This window comes from Empidonax traillii, unplaced genomic scaffold (assembly GCF_003031625.1).
Source record: "Empidonax traillii isolate 1590-97213 ecotype Southwest subspecies unplaced genomic scaffold, ASM303162v1 scaffold257:size1394852, whole genome shotgun sequence".
NCBI lineage: Eukaryota > Metazoa > Chordata > Aves > Passeriformes > Tyrannidae > Empidonax > Empidonax traillii.
In genome coordinates this window covers 686,744-701,301 of record NW_020955450.1, presented here as the reverse complement: position 1 = coordinate 701,301, position 14,558 = coordinate 686,744, and the positions used below count along the sequence as shown (strand labels likewise).

Below are 14,558 nucleotides of genomic sequence, written 5' to 3'. Positions count from 1 at the left end.
AATTAAGTTATTTTAATAAACAAACAAGCACATGTAATCACTGGAAGGTGAGGTCAGAAGTTTGGAGTTGATTTGCATTTTAACAGATACAGAAATAGCAACAAACTGAGGAAACTTGCTTGTTTGTAAGGCTGTCTTTGCAAAGCCATACAAGTCAGACAGAGAGCCATCAAACTTAGTTATGCATAACAATATCCCATTACTTCCCAGATGAATAAGTCAGTCCTCTCTGGAGCTGTCAAGGAATGCAATTCCAGTAAGTTATATGCGATTCTGAACTTGTTTTCTAAACATATGATTTTTTTAGAGGGTAGGAAGTTCATACGTTATTTTTGGCAACGCTCTCCTTTTCTATAGTTCTGATAGAGCTCAGTCTGTGAAATGTTTCTTCAGCTACCTCAAAGCAAGTGATGACATTACCAAGAAGAGTAAAAGAAATGTATATAAGGGAAAGCCTGGGCTGTGATTACACACAGTGAAATGGAAGATGCCCAGACAAACATTAAAGTGTTTCTGTTGACTTACCCTGAAACTTAGTCCTGTTGCTGAAGAACTACTGTGAGATTTCAGGCACAAATGAGTCCTGATGAATTGTGAGGCAAAATTCGATTTTGATTAATTATTTGGTAAGTTCTGAAAATTGCATACACGCTGGGGAAGTTTCCTTATAACATGCATTTCTCTGGTTTCCATTCCTTGTCGTGCTGCTGTTGGGGATATTGAACACCTCCTGTTGTGGAATCCCTGCCCTGGGAAAAGGACGATGTCAACCAAGCACTTGCAGTGCTGAGATTTATAGAGAAGTAAAGACAACTTCTGATATTAAGCAAAGAAAGCTGAGCTGGATAAAGAGCTTTCTTGAGTAAAATGAAGCCTTTTTTTTTTTTTCCCTTTTTTTCTCTCTTTCTTTCTTAAGCTTAACAAGAAAGAAAAATGGAAAATCCCCACTGATTGCATCCAGCTGTTAAAATTTTATGATACCGAGATCCCCAGTTGTCATGACCACTTCATGTAGTTTAATATGCAGTCGTATTCTTTTCAGTTTCATTTTCTTCCCCAACTTTAGTTAATAAAACACCTTTCAGACAGCCTGTTCTTAGCAGTTATAGAGTGCCTGGTCTTCTTTTATAAAGAGGAGAAATGTGTGCGGCTTTAAGAACTAATTCATATACAGACACCCGGGTCATTACCTGTGGGATACCTTGGCATATGAGAAAGTTAAACTGCAACCATAATTCCCATTAATGTCAGTGAGAGCAACACTGATGCATTTCCTTGTGCGAAGGAGATGCGGGCTGAACGGCAGCAGCTCTATTCTGATCACAGTAGACCAGCCCTGCAATAAAAAGGTCAGCCCTCTGCCCCAGCCAAGGCTCCCCTTGCCTGCGGATGGCTTTGGGCTCTGGCCCAAACTGAATAAATCTCTGCGAACTCCGGAAATTCAGAGGCAAACCAACACCTCCCGAACTATTGCCCATTTATTCTCTGTTCATCCGCAGCAAGCATGGGGGTTGTTATCTGCACTGTTTGCACAGTTTCAGCTTGGCTTTTCTAAAGGACTGCTTTGATGCTTGATTGGCATAGCTAAAATACCCAGGATAAAGGCCATGCCCATATTTTCTTCTTGTAAATGCAGTAATACTCTTAGTCTGCCATCACTGTCATTTCCTTCCTGCCTCGCTGGTGCTAGCCCACACCAGCAGCCAGGGACGTGGTAGGAGCGTGATTCTCTGTGCCAGGGCAGCACTGGCATCTGTGGGGAGAAAAGATATTCCAATATCCATTTCTGCTTTAGGGCTCTTTGTCTGCTGTGGCACACTGGTGTTGCTCTGGCTTGTTACCACTCCTCTTGTGTATAGAAAAAAAACCCTGCTGCACATTAAGAAAAAATAAGTGTACACATCAGTAGCTCCAGGATCAGACCAGCTGACTTAATTAATCCCAGAAAAGGCATTTCATATAAGGGAATCCAGAATTATGATTAAGCTGCAAAGGAAACGACAAAGCGTAAGACGTTTTTTGCTGTGCTCTGGCTGGTGAATGCTTCTTTTTGAGCCTTGGCATTTTTTTGCATGAGTCTTTTGCTTTGTGGTGTTGAAAATGGTTTGGAGAATGTATTTAATGATGTAGTTTTATGTAAAAGGTGACCACATATACTGCATTAAATATAAAGCAGTCAGAAGAACTGAAAATAAACTGGTTTGGTTTCCTAAGAAGTAGTACTGATAAACACTTTGGTCAACCAATGCATTTTGTGGACAATGTTTAAGGAAACATTAGCTTCCAACATGCTTAGCTTGAGGAAGCTTTATCCTCCCTATGCCAGTATTTATAGTCACAGTTTAATAGGAAGCCTCTAATGATAACATCTTACTGCTTGTTTAATCATCTTTTACTCAGCAAAATAGCCAAGTTAATTTGGGACTAGGAAAGGATGTGGACACCGCAGCTGGCTGCGAAAGGAGCATGGAAGCTCGCGATGGCAGCTGGCAGGGATGGGGATGTGTGCTATAACCCTGCCCCTTGGAGAAATACTTAAAGTGTTTCTCCAGGGCAAGTCATCGGCTTTCCTTTGCTGTGCCTGTCTCTCATGCTGTAACAGAGATAGGAAAAGCAACTTTTTAAATTACAGAGATTTTAAAATGCAAAAAAAAAAAAAAAAAATTAAAAAGAAATGTAGAGGGAAAGGAACATTTGAGGCATGTGGGAATGTTTTCTGAGATGGAGTTGAATTCACATTAAGAGTGCCCCTTTATTTAGTAGGGAAGATCCAGCTGACAGCTAACCTTTTGATAGAAACCCGCTACCACCCTGCCTTTTCCTCTCCTACCTTGATCCCCTCCTCTTCCCATCTATGCATTTCACTTCCTCCTCAGTAAACCAAACAAAAAAGAGAAGAGGGGACAAAAAGGTGGAATTATCATGAGAGCTGTCACCATCACACAGTTCAGTCTGTTCCTCTCCTTCCCCTGCCACCATCCTCAGGCATAACCTCCATGGACCAGGGAACATCCCCACCCTGAGGACTGCTGCATCTCATCTCGTTCCAACACCCAAGTATTGCTAAGGTCACCATAAATTTTGTAAGTCCCAGGAATTTGATTTATTTGCCAGAGGCTGCTCCATTGGCATGCTCCTGGTTTGGGTCTGTATGCAATGACTCTCCTGCTCCTAAAGGGTTTCTTTAGGGGAAATGGCTGGGAAGGCAGTAAGTAGCACCCAGTGGACTCAGCAGAGCTGGCACTGTGGACTGCTTTGAACTGAATAAGTGTAAGGAAAAATTAAATTTTCCCTACCAAGAAAAAATTAAACAGCAGTGGTATGGTGGGAAGCAGATCCTGGCTTGAAGTATTTGCAGTTGAAACAAGGAGTGAGGCAGAAATAACAGTAAGAAGAGATGCAGTGACACTCTTGAGGTAGTGTGAGGATGGATGAGATGGGTACACACATTGTCAAGGTCTCCGGTAAGCTGCTTCTCTGCATTCTGGAACTGGTAACAGAACAGCAAATGAGACATCTTGAAGTCATCTCAGGGTCTGTCAGAAAAACCAGATATCATGCTACAAGTGGCCAGGCACTGTTATGGTGACAAGAGGGAAATGAGGAAAAAGAGCGTAGTGAGAAAGGAATTTTAAAATAAAAGGATGCAAATAAATTTCTTTGTGCTGTTAGGCCAGACTGCAATGATGCAACACTTTGTACAGACTCCTTTCTCTCCTTTAAAAGGGAATTTGCTGTATGTCCCTGTCCCTCTTCAGTCAGAATGTGTGGTTGTGATAATTCGTGATAGCAAGCATCATTTAATAGCAGCCTGAGTGAAGCCAAAGCTGGAAGACTGAGCTGAGGTAGTCAACCCCCAAAAAACCCAAACACATAGTTAAATCTAGCTTATCAAAACTCTAAGTATCCTTACATGGAATGAAAAAGTGCAAGAAATGTCTGCAAATCATTTCACATTTTTCTAAGATCAGAAGTTACTATACATATAAGAGCCCCTTGAACTCACTGAAGCAAAGAGCAACACTAGACATATGGTCACTCAGTATTAAAGACAACAAATAATGTAATTCAGCCCCTAAATGCAGGGCTGAATCCTGCTGGATCTGAGTTCCTTTTGTGTCCTACAAAATTAGGAATTGCGGATATCAAAGAAGAAATGTTGAGTACCCTCTGGGGCTGGTTCGTAGCCTTGTGGAAAGTCAGACTAAAAAGAAAACAACGAATTAAAGTGCCACTGAATTCCTGAGAACAAAGAAAACTGCAACGAAGCAACAACCTTTCACTTTTACACCCGTAAGAGATGAAATGAGTAGGCACTGAAGTGGTAAGCAGTTCTGATCCTGCCACCAGCAACAAGACATGCACTCTTTAGAAACGACAGAAATTGTCTGATTTAGCAGTGTAGCTGAACAAATTAGAAATGATAGTATGAGTAGGGGTTCGGTTTATATAGCTGGAGCTCCGAGACAGAAATACAGATTATGACAGGTTAATGGGAACTGTGACATTCCCTACACATGTAAATAAACACTGAATTTGAGAACCTCTGTTTTCCCCAAGCACTAGTAAATAAAAGTATAACAGAGACCTCATGTAAAGTAACCATATGCTTATAATTATACAAACATTGTAGATCCCCTGTGTGAAATTTCACATCTTTATTGCGTCTATTTTAATGTTTACAAAGTTAGCAGTAATTTTTCAGACCCAAATCTATCCTAAACAGGAAAAACAATTTCCTACATCATTTTAATTTTCTACATCAGAGCAAATGAAAGCAGAACCACTCTTGCAAACCTCTTCCCTTTCCCCGATCTATGTGCCACAGTTTGTTTCCCTGATGTCAGGATATGTTTTGACGCACCAAGAATGCAGGAGTGGCTTCATTCTTCGTGCCCATATATTAAGTTTTTAACTGTGAGTGAGCGACAATATGGTTCTAATCTATGACAGCGACAAAAATGCAGAGAGCTTGCAGAGAAGCAAAGTTGCCACTGGTTTGTGGCAAAATAAAACACTGTAAAAAGCAACAGCGGTGTGTAGGGTTAGCCCTGCTCCTTCTCACGACTTCTCTTGTGAAAAGCAGGAGCAAAGGGAAGAGAAATGGGAAAGCCTGTCCTCATGCCGTGGGGCTGCACAAGTCTCCACTGAGCGGGAACACAGAGGACTTGCCTGGAAGAGCCCTGTGGGCTGTGGGGCTCTGGGAGAGGCGCAGATCCCTTATGGGATGCTTGGAAAGTGAAACTGAACTTTCTTTGGAGGACCACAATGTGGGAGCTAGTTCAGACTCTCCTGAGGCAACCCTATTTATTTGGCCATGTCCCTTTGCCTCCTGTTAGTTTGCACGCCATAGTTTTGGCAGTTAAAAAACTTGGTCTGCATAGATATTTGAGGTTTATGTTGACAGTCTGGAGATGGGGCGGGCTGAAATAGATATGAAATAAATATGTTCAGTAAAAAAATTATGTTTTTTCCATATTAAGAAAAAAAAGAAAAAAAAATTACACATTTGGCTAATGTGATGGTTCAGGCAGCAGAGAAGGAAGCTTGGTACTCCATCCCAGAAGATGTTCTCAGCCAAGATCAGGGCAGCCCGGACAGCAGGGAGGCAGGGAGAGGAGCTGGCATGTCATCCATGAGGGAAAGTCCACCTGGGGAAGGGGAAAAAATGTCTGGGTCAAAATATACCTACTGAAAATAAATATTCCTGCCAGTATGAAGCACTGAAACCCAACCTTTTCAGGAGCACTGCAGCAAGGAAGCAGAGGTGCTAAAAATGTTGAGGCTAAAAGCAGCGGGAATTTAATGCTTCAGAACCAGAGCCTTTGAAAGGCAAGTCCTGTTTTCAAATCCAAGGCTTGTGAAGGCTGGTGTTTTGCTGAAAACCAGCACATATGGACTACACAGGCATTTCAGAAAATGTTGTGCTAACTGCTGTGTGGGTAGAAATCGCTACCCTGTGATTATGTGGTGTGACCACAGCCTTTTTGAAGCTTTTTGTGGTAAATGGGGAAAAAGTCCATAGTTTGAGTGGGTATATTTTCTAGTCATCCTAATAAAGAATGATTTTGGTTCACAGAAATAGAAATCTTACAATGGATAGTTCACATTAAAACGAGCCACAACCTAGATGCAAAAAATAAACAGATATTAAGAAAGACTGTCTACAAACTGATCGACTCCGTACTAATGCCCCTTATGCACCACAGTAATTCTTACAAATGGCCACAAACCTGAGGTGAAATAAGTCATTCTTAGGTGTTGGATTGACTACTTGTGCAAGGATGAATTTTAACCTCTGACACTCTTTTTCAACATCACTGCTCATGTTATGGTTACAGCAAGGGAAATTTTCATTAAACTTCCAGATGGGTAAAAAAAAGTCACCTTTGATTTGGACTGCTTTCTGACTTTCAAATTTACCTCCATTAATTTTTCTTTTCTCCAGCATAGTAAATTCACAAAAAGAAAAAAAAATGTGAAAGATGTGAAAAACTGCGTGTGCTATTGCAAGGACATTAATTAAACTGGTTTTAAAACTGAATTTTTGCAGTCTCCAAACTGCTTCAGTTTGGAGAAACATATTTGAAATAAAAAAATAGTTACAAAATATTTATGATGCAATTATAAACTGAAATCTGGCCAGCTTTTATTGTTGAGAAAACCGGAAAGAAAATCATTTCAAAAAATGCCATTCTTCTTTTCTGGTGGCTGTTATTATTTTACTCTTTTTATTGTTGCTGCCATTATTACGCCCTTCGCTGAGCGCTGAAGGCAGGATCCCAAGTGTTCCACAGGCGCCGATTCATTCTCATGCTGCCCCGCAAAGTGCTCACTCCTGCCTGCAGTTCCCAGGTCCCAGGTCCAATTCCACGCAGTTTTTCTCAGTGACAATCAAAACTAGCACTTCTTAAGATGGTTTGATATATTCAAGTCCCTTGCAGTGACCTGACTGAGTAGCTGCATAGGGTGCCACAATTGCTGCATCTCCACAGTTCCCTGCACTGTCGTTCCCTTAAGCGACTGTCTTGGCAATTAGCTGTATTGAACAATGGCATTGTCTTCCGAAATGGCAAGAGGACACCCTGAGCAATCTAACTCTGTGAGAAACAGGCAGGAAAGCAACACTGCCTGCTTTATGACTGTTACTATTACCTGTGTGTGTACGACTATCTGGTAAGCAAAGCTGTCTTGGGGTGCTACCAACAGTGTCTGTCTCCCTCAGCCTCCACCCTGCCTGAAAGGTCACCAGAGCAAGGGGAAAGGCCCCCATTGGCTGCAGAGGGCTTCAAGTCAAGCCCCTGATAGAAAAAAGTGAGAGTGAAAAGCAGCCATCCAAGTCAGTTTTAGAGAAATGCATCAAAACATGCATAACCAGCAGGTAGAAATTAAATCAGGCTGATGGAAGTTGCTCTTGAGACCACCCAATCCTTGCAGCTTTGCATTAGTAGGAAACCACCTTCCCTTGGGAGAGGAGGAGGCCAAGGGAGGAAAAAGCCGAGAACAAAGAGGGAAGAGGAGAGACAGACCGAGAGACAAAGGCAGGAAGGGAACAGACACTCCAGGAGCAATGAGGGGTCCTTGGAAAACAGCAGGGTGGGAGTGGGAAAGGACAGCCGTGCAGCAGCAGCAGCGGGGACCACAAGGAGGGGATGTGGGAAGTGGAAACAATATCAGAAAAGGAAAATAAGACAATGAAATGCAGCAGGAGAGAAAAGAAAGAGCCTGGGGGTCTAGGGTTGGGCAGAAGTTGATGGAGGAGAAACTGGAGCTGGGCAGCTGATTGGAGATAGCTAACAGGAGTGTGGAATAAGCGAATAGGGCACAAAAGGGGCAGAAGGAAACAAAAAAAAAAGTGATGATAAGACTGCAGAAGTAACTGCATCATGGCTAGAAAAAAATCGCAAAAATGCTAAGTACAGAACAGAAAGGATAGAAGGGGCAAAGGGGAGCATAAGTAACAAAAGTGAGGCATCAGAAAAGTGAAGCCAAAGGGACAGGAGGAAAGTGGAAGGTCCCAGTACAGAAAGCAGCTGATGAAAAGAGAGGGTCAAGAGGATGTCTGTGAAGCCAGAAGATAGGCTGGAGGAGTGAAAGCACAGTAAATAAAAGGGGGTGAAAAAACAGGATGAAATTATGTGGGAATCGGTTTTGCAGAACACTTGCCTCATTTCTGCACTGTCAGTGATACTCTTTTGTAGCCCTGTCTCTTCACAGTTCATCTGCCAGCACCTCGCAGTACATCTATCCTACTAAAAAGAAGCCAAGGCAATGATGGGCCCTATTCTCTAATCCCAGCTATATGATGTGTCCCACATCTACATGATCACATCCAAATGGTCATCTAGGGACAGCACCTGGCACAAACTATAACTTGTAACAGGCCTGGGTACTGGCTGGGAAAGCACTAGTTGGCATGGGCCAAAACCACACCAAGGAGCTCTCTAAGCCACACATGGAGGGTTGCAGGACAGAGTGTGACCTTCTGTCTCGGAATTATCTTTTTCTCTAGCAAAGATGCAGCCTGGGTCACTTGGAACATGAGACCTTCATTTGCTTTGAATGTTCCCCTCATGCTCTTCATCTCCCCCAGCATCCCTCCCTAGGAGCTGGGGAGAACAGTGGGACTGAGGACCCTACAGGCAAGCTGGGACTTGTCAAGCTAGATACCTGCTCCATATGCCCTGTCAGGGTCTGCCTGATCTCACTGATGTGTTGCACTGGGAGTGGTGCCAAAAGTCCAGGTATGAATCTCTCTCTTTCTTGGTGGAAAATGAGAACAAGAAAAAAAAAGACAAGAATGTCCAACGTATGAAGAACAGCACCTGATGGAGGAGTGCAGTCAGAGATCTCAGATTCAATGTGAGGTGAAAGCCAGATTTCTTTTATTTACTACAGATCAGGTTTTCACAGCTAAATGTGCATGGTCTCTTGCTGGAATTAAAGGATAATCCACCAGTGGCAGAGCTGGGGCAGATAGGAGAGGTAGGAAGAACTGGACAACGGGAGATCAGGAGAGGAGAGGAGGGAAGCTCGGCACAGGGTAAAGAAAAGCCACACTGGGAAGTGGAGGAGTGTGGTTTGTGGCTGTCTGTAGCAGCAGTGCCATGGTTCAGGAAGGAGGATGAGAAGGTGAAGAGAAAGTAAGTAGTGATGAGGACAGATAGGGTAATGCGAGTGTGTTACCATGGCCTTGAACCCTGGATAGGTGCTTGGGTGAAAACATTGGAGAGCAGACACCAGTCTTATGCCGCAGGATGCATGCCTGAAAAGCCAAATGAAAATGGGTGGGTGAATATTTGAATACTTGTACTTCTGCTCCACTGCTGTCTTCTGCATGACCAGTGCAAGGCAACTCTGTGCCCTGTTTTGAGGAGTCTTTCTGCCTGCCCCAGGCTGCCCTGATTATCTTGACAGTGCTTCCTGCCCCAGTAGTGCCCCCCAGCACTGCTTTCTCCCAGGCCCCAGCCTGGCAGTGTGCTTCTCTTGGACTGGTCCCCGTTTTGGCATCTGATTCGCCAATTTTGAGACAAAGAGAATAGTCTCTGGCACTTCCTATGCTTTTCTTCCTTCCCTGATGGGTGGCAGGGCCTGCCTCAAGACTGCTCTCTAGGTGAACCCTGGCACATCCCAAGGTGAGACACTCCACCAAATTCTCCTTCTTGAAAGACCAGTGCTTTATGCCAAGTTCCTGGGCACGCAGCCACAGGAATACAGAGAGCCTCAAAGTCATTAACATCGCAGGAGTCTGCCCACACCCAAAAGCACCTGTGAGGCACTTGAACAGATGAAACCATCGATGGGTTTATGAGAAGCAGTAACCGAGGGGTGGCAGCAAGATGCGCAGCATCTCTCTGCAGCCCTCGTGTCCACTTCCCGCGTGGAGTCCACAGTGAGGAGAGAGCATAGGGACCCCCAAGCACTCGACCAAGGGGTGTCCCGCCCCGCCGCGGACCGCCCCGCGGGGGCGGGCTGGGTGCCCCCACAGGGCGGTCCGCGGCGGGGCGGTACCCACGGGGCGGGGCGGGCTGCTGCGGGCCGAGCCCGGCCGGGTGCAGTCCCCGCTCAGCGCCACGCCGTCGCGCAGTCCCCGCGCCGCTCCGTGGGCTGCCGGAGCCGCCCGTCGGGCCGCCCTCCCTCTCCCTCCCCACCGCCGCCGCCTCTCGCTATGAATGCACGCCGGGCCCTGCTCTCCGCCGCCTTGTTCGCCAGTCTCCTCTGGGATTTACCTTGCTGCCTCCCGGCTTCTCTCCCCGCCGCCTCGGAGCTCGCCGCCTCCTCCAAAGGTGGTCGCAGCCGCAGGGTGCCGCGGTCTCCACGGGAGAACCGCCCGCGGCAAGGGGGACACGCCATGGGCCGGGCGCTCCCACGGGCGGAACCCCACGAGTACATGCTCTCTCTGTTCAGGACTTACTCCATCGCGGAGAAACTGGGCATCAACGCCAGCTTTTTTCAGTCATCCAAGTCCGCCAACACCATCTCTAGTTTTGTAGACAGGGGACGAGGTAAGTTCTGGCCCCCTCCACGTCCCTCGCTGTCCCGCCGGGGCTGCGGGCGCCCCTTCTTGCGGGGCCTGGTGCTGGGCGAGTCGGGGAGCGTTCTGCAGCGGTCACCGGTGCTATTCTCCACCCCGGTATTGCTGAAAAGTGCAGGTTTTTCGGTAAATTGGGAGACGCGTTGTTTTATTTTAAAGCAAAAGGCGCCGTGGCAGCCCTAAGCACTGCTTGTGAAAAACACGCGTGTTCCACTCGAATCGTCACGAGGTGGTGGGAAACACGTCCCAGCTTTGCAGGCGTACTTTGGGCGTAAATTCAGCCTTGAAAAAAAAGAAAATTAGTATCGGTTTCTTTCCATCCGCTGGAGAAAGGGTCTCTCTTATCGCCGCGGTTGCACGGCAAAAAGTTCAAACTGACCGAGGGCAAACATCTGCTGCCTGAGGCTGCCCTCGCCTCGGATCGCGTTATCGGGGTTACCTGGAAGAGCACCGGCCCCATCTGAGCGCGCTGGGGCTGGGGTCGGCTGGCTCCGCTTGCAGCCCCGGGGCTCAGTGGGGGGCGACCGAACTTGACATCTGCTCCAGGGCCGCACCCTTTGAGCCTGGTGTGTACGGGGCTGGTTCTCACCCACCCCCGGTCTGGGACTGGTAGCCGGGGCCGCTCCCCCGAGCCTTCGGCTGCCTCCCTGGAGGAGGGAGCGGACGTGGCGCCGGGGCCATCCGGGCCCCACGCCTTGCCCCCGCTCTCCCCGGGCAGCATCGGTGCCGCGGGGCTCCCGGGACCCCTCCGTGACCTGCAGCTCTGGCCCGGGACTCGTACTTGGGGCAGAGGGTGCAGGTTTCTCGTCGATCCAGAGTAAAATTTCCCTTCTGTAAAAACGCCTCCATTTTCCCCCCTTTTTTTCTTTTCTTTTTTTTTTTTTTTTTTCGTTACCCTGGTTGTGAGCCATTACGAACAGACTAATTAACAGGTTCTTAATGAAGGTTGTGCTTTCGTTCCTCCCTCTCTCCCAGCTCTGAAGACCCTCCCCTCCGTCCGCGCTCCCCGGGGCGCTCGTGTACCTGCCGGCGGCTGGCAGCGCCGTCCCGCCGCTGCCGGGGCAGCTCGCCTGCCTTCCCCCGCGTCCCGGCCGTTTTAGGGCAAAACACAGTGCCAGGAAAACTGCACAGCTCCCTGGACCTACACGAGCCGATGGCCCCCCAAACCGAACCGAACCCAAACCGACCCCCTTCTCCGCCTCCTCGAGCCGGAAGCCTCTCCCCGCCCACGGCCCCAAGGCTCAGCCCCTTGCCCCATCGCTACCCCCGGCTCGGGGGGGTTTCTTTCCCGCGGAAGGAGCTCGTCGGGGCTCTTCGCCTCCCGTCCCAATGCCCGTCGAGCCCCTCTGGGCTCGGGAGGGTGCGTGCAAGAGCCCACAGTGTGTGCTCCTCCGGGTCGGAAGAGCGCAAACGTTTCCGAGAGGAGAAGGGACACGGGTTTTGCTTTCCGCCTTCGCCTTATGGGGGTTGTTTTCTTCGTCGCTGTTGGAAGGGGGGGATGTGGGAGAGAATTCGCCTTCTAGAAATAAGGTTTCGAAAACTCAGCCGTCAGAAAGGAGCTGGCCCGCTCTTCCTGGCGGAGAGGAAACGGGGTGCTAAATCTGCGAGCCGCAGGAAATGGAGCCGCGATCGAGATCATCTTATTCTTGATAACCAGGTGAAAGACAGTTAATTTAACAAATTTAGCTCATCTCGCTGCATGTGAGATTCTACTCCGGGGGAAGTGATTTGCTAACAGAAGTCCTGGTTTGATTAAGGAAAAGCCTCACTTTTCCCCATTGATTTTGATTTGATGTGTCACAGGCTGTGACCTTCTGCTGGACCTTCTGAGGGTTGCTTAGCATCAAGCCACTGATTGGAGTATTTCAACTCAGTGATCTAATTGAGTGTTCATGTCATAACATATCAAATATTGTCTAGTCTCCCATAATGAAGCAGACCAGCCAATGGCACATCACCAAAAAACTTCAAGAGAGCTTCCGTTCCTCTGAAGTGGTAGCGATTTTACTGCCCACCTCCCCATGGGCTCCTAGCCCAGTTAATTGGCGAGCTGGAGTTGTGCTGATGGTGAACAATCTTTGCTCAGGGAAAATGGGGAAGGGGAGCAGAGTTTCTGTCATTTCATTTGCAGACAATATAGCCGCCCAAATGGACCCAATTAGATGAGCTGCTCTCTACCTAAGCGGCAGCTCCGCAGGGAGACGACGGTGGCTGTCCCACGTGCCACACGCCATCCTTCATGGCAGCATTTAGGGGGAACAGCAGCCCGGAGAGGAGCATGAGACAACTTTTAGTTCTGCCGAGAAATACCCTTCCCTTACGACGTGGGCTGCTGTGCCTGCGTGTCCCTGAGAGGGTCCGGAGGGACAGGCAGCTCGGCCGCAGCAGTCCCGAGCCCGCCCGTCCCACCATACTCCGGGGCTTCGGCGTGGACACTGACAAATACTTCCCTTCGCCTCTTGTTTCTTCCCTTCCCGCTTGAAGCTAATAAGATCGTTTTCAGGGCAGCTCGAGAAGGAGTGAAGCCGCACTACTGTGTAATATATATATATATATATATTTTTCCCCATCGGTAAAAAGAGAGTGCTGAAAGGGGGGAAAGGGTTTGCGATTCTCCTCTCTCCACCCCCTCCCGCCCCCCACTCGCTCCCCCTTGTTACGGTCGCAAGATCAGACAGGACCTAGCTGAATGTAGGAAAATTACTGTTGGCACATGAACTAACTCATTAAAACGCAGATGGTGCTCTCACTGGCCTCAGGACCCCCAGCATTGGAGCTCCACAGTAAGGCAGGACAATTAGGAGCTGCAAGGACTCCACCAGGCAGGAGAAAAAAAAAAAAAAAAGAAAAAAACGGGAGGGAGCTGGAGAAGGGATCTATAAACAAGCAATTCCACCGCTAGCAAGAAACCCGGCACGACTCGGAGCAAACCGAAAACAAAAAGGAAATGGCTGGGGTGCGAGGGAGCGCGATTTTCGAAGGGATCTCCCGTGGGAAGGGAGTGCCACAAGGGCCGGCTGCCGCGGGTTCCCCTCGCCTCTCTCTTTTGTGTCTGCAGAGCTGCCCGCAGCCACGGGACCGCAGCCCAGCTCCCGCATACGAAATGTTGCATTCCGCGCCTGAGGGACGGGGAAGTCGAAATAGGTCGAGATCGTCTCCTTTTTCCCTCCCCGTTTTCTTTGTGCGGTTTCGCGTTCCAGTTGGGAGGGCAGCTGATTTGGATGGGCAGGGGTTCGACCATCGTTATTTTGCTCTTGCCAGGAGGGTCGGGAGGGGGGTGTTGAGTAGAGGGGCAGGACAAAAGGGGGATCCAGTGTGCAGAGAAACTGGAAATGGCCCGGCTGTGCATGTGGCAGAAGAAAAGAGTGTAAATCCTACTTGAAGTTCATCTAGAGCAACATAGTCATGCAAAACAGCGGGTTTCTGGGTGGACGGAAAGCTGCAATGTAGCGTAATCTCTGCAGCGCCTTTGCCCAGGCAATGTTGTCGTTGGCAGAAGGAAAATGAAAAATAAGCAGGGAAGTATTTTAATGGGGAAGGAGGGAATTCACAACTGTTAATTATTTGGTGACCTTGTATTCGATTTGTTTGAGACCCTTATAAAAACACTAATGCAGACCAGACGGCCGGAGCACGGCAGTCGCTCCTCATCCCCGCCGTGCGCTCGGGGAAGGAGCGGGCGGCCCGGCCTGGCCTCGGCGTCCGCGGAGCCGGCGGCGGCTCCGCGCTCCCTGCGCCGGAGGGGTGTTCCAGGGGTCGATGTTTTACCCCCCGCACTGCAGCAGCTGCGGAGGGAGCTGCGGGAGGGAGCGGAGCGCAGCGTCCCCTCGGCAGCCGCAGGGGCACCGCTCGCCCCTTCCCGGTGAAAATTGGGGCTGTCGGCGGGGGGTATTTTTTTATTTACCTTTCGTTTGCTTGTTGTCCCTTGCGAAGGCGCGGGGGCTCGTGCAGGCAGTGCCGCGGGACGGGCAGGGCGGTGCGGGGAGCAGCGCACACGGGCCCCGGGAGCCCCGCGGCTCAGGTA

The 14,558-nt window shown here is 48.6% G+C and overlaps 1 protein-coding gene across 1 annotated transcript in view; it reads left to right on the top strand.

The window, feature by feature from the left end:
• The first annotated feature begins 10,168 nt into the window (after positions 1-10,168).
• Positions 10,169-14,558, top strand: part of GDF6 (growth differentiation factor 6) — a 10,461-nt gene continuing 6,071 nt past the window's right edge. Inside the window, exon 1 of the mRNA XM_027889279.1 lies at positions 10,169-10,505. Coding sequence (XP_027745080.1) covers positions 10,169-10,505 — 337 coding nt within the window. The remainder of the gene's footprint in view (positions 10,506-14,558) is intronic.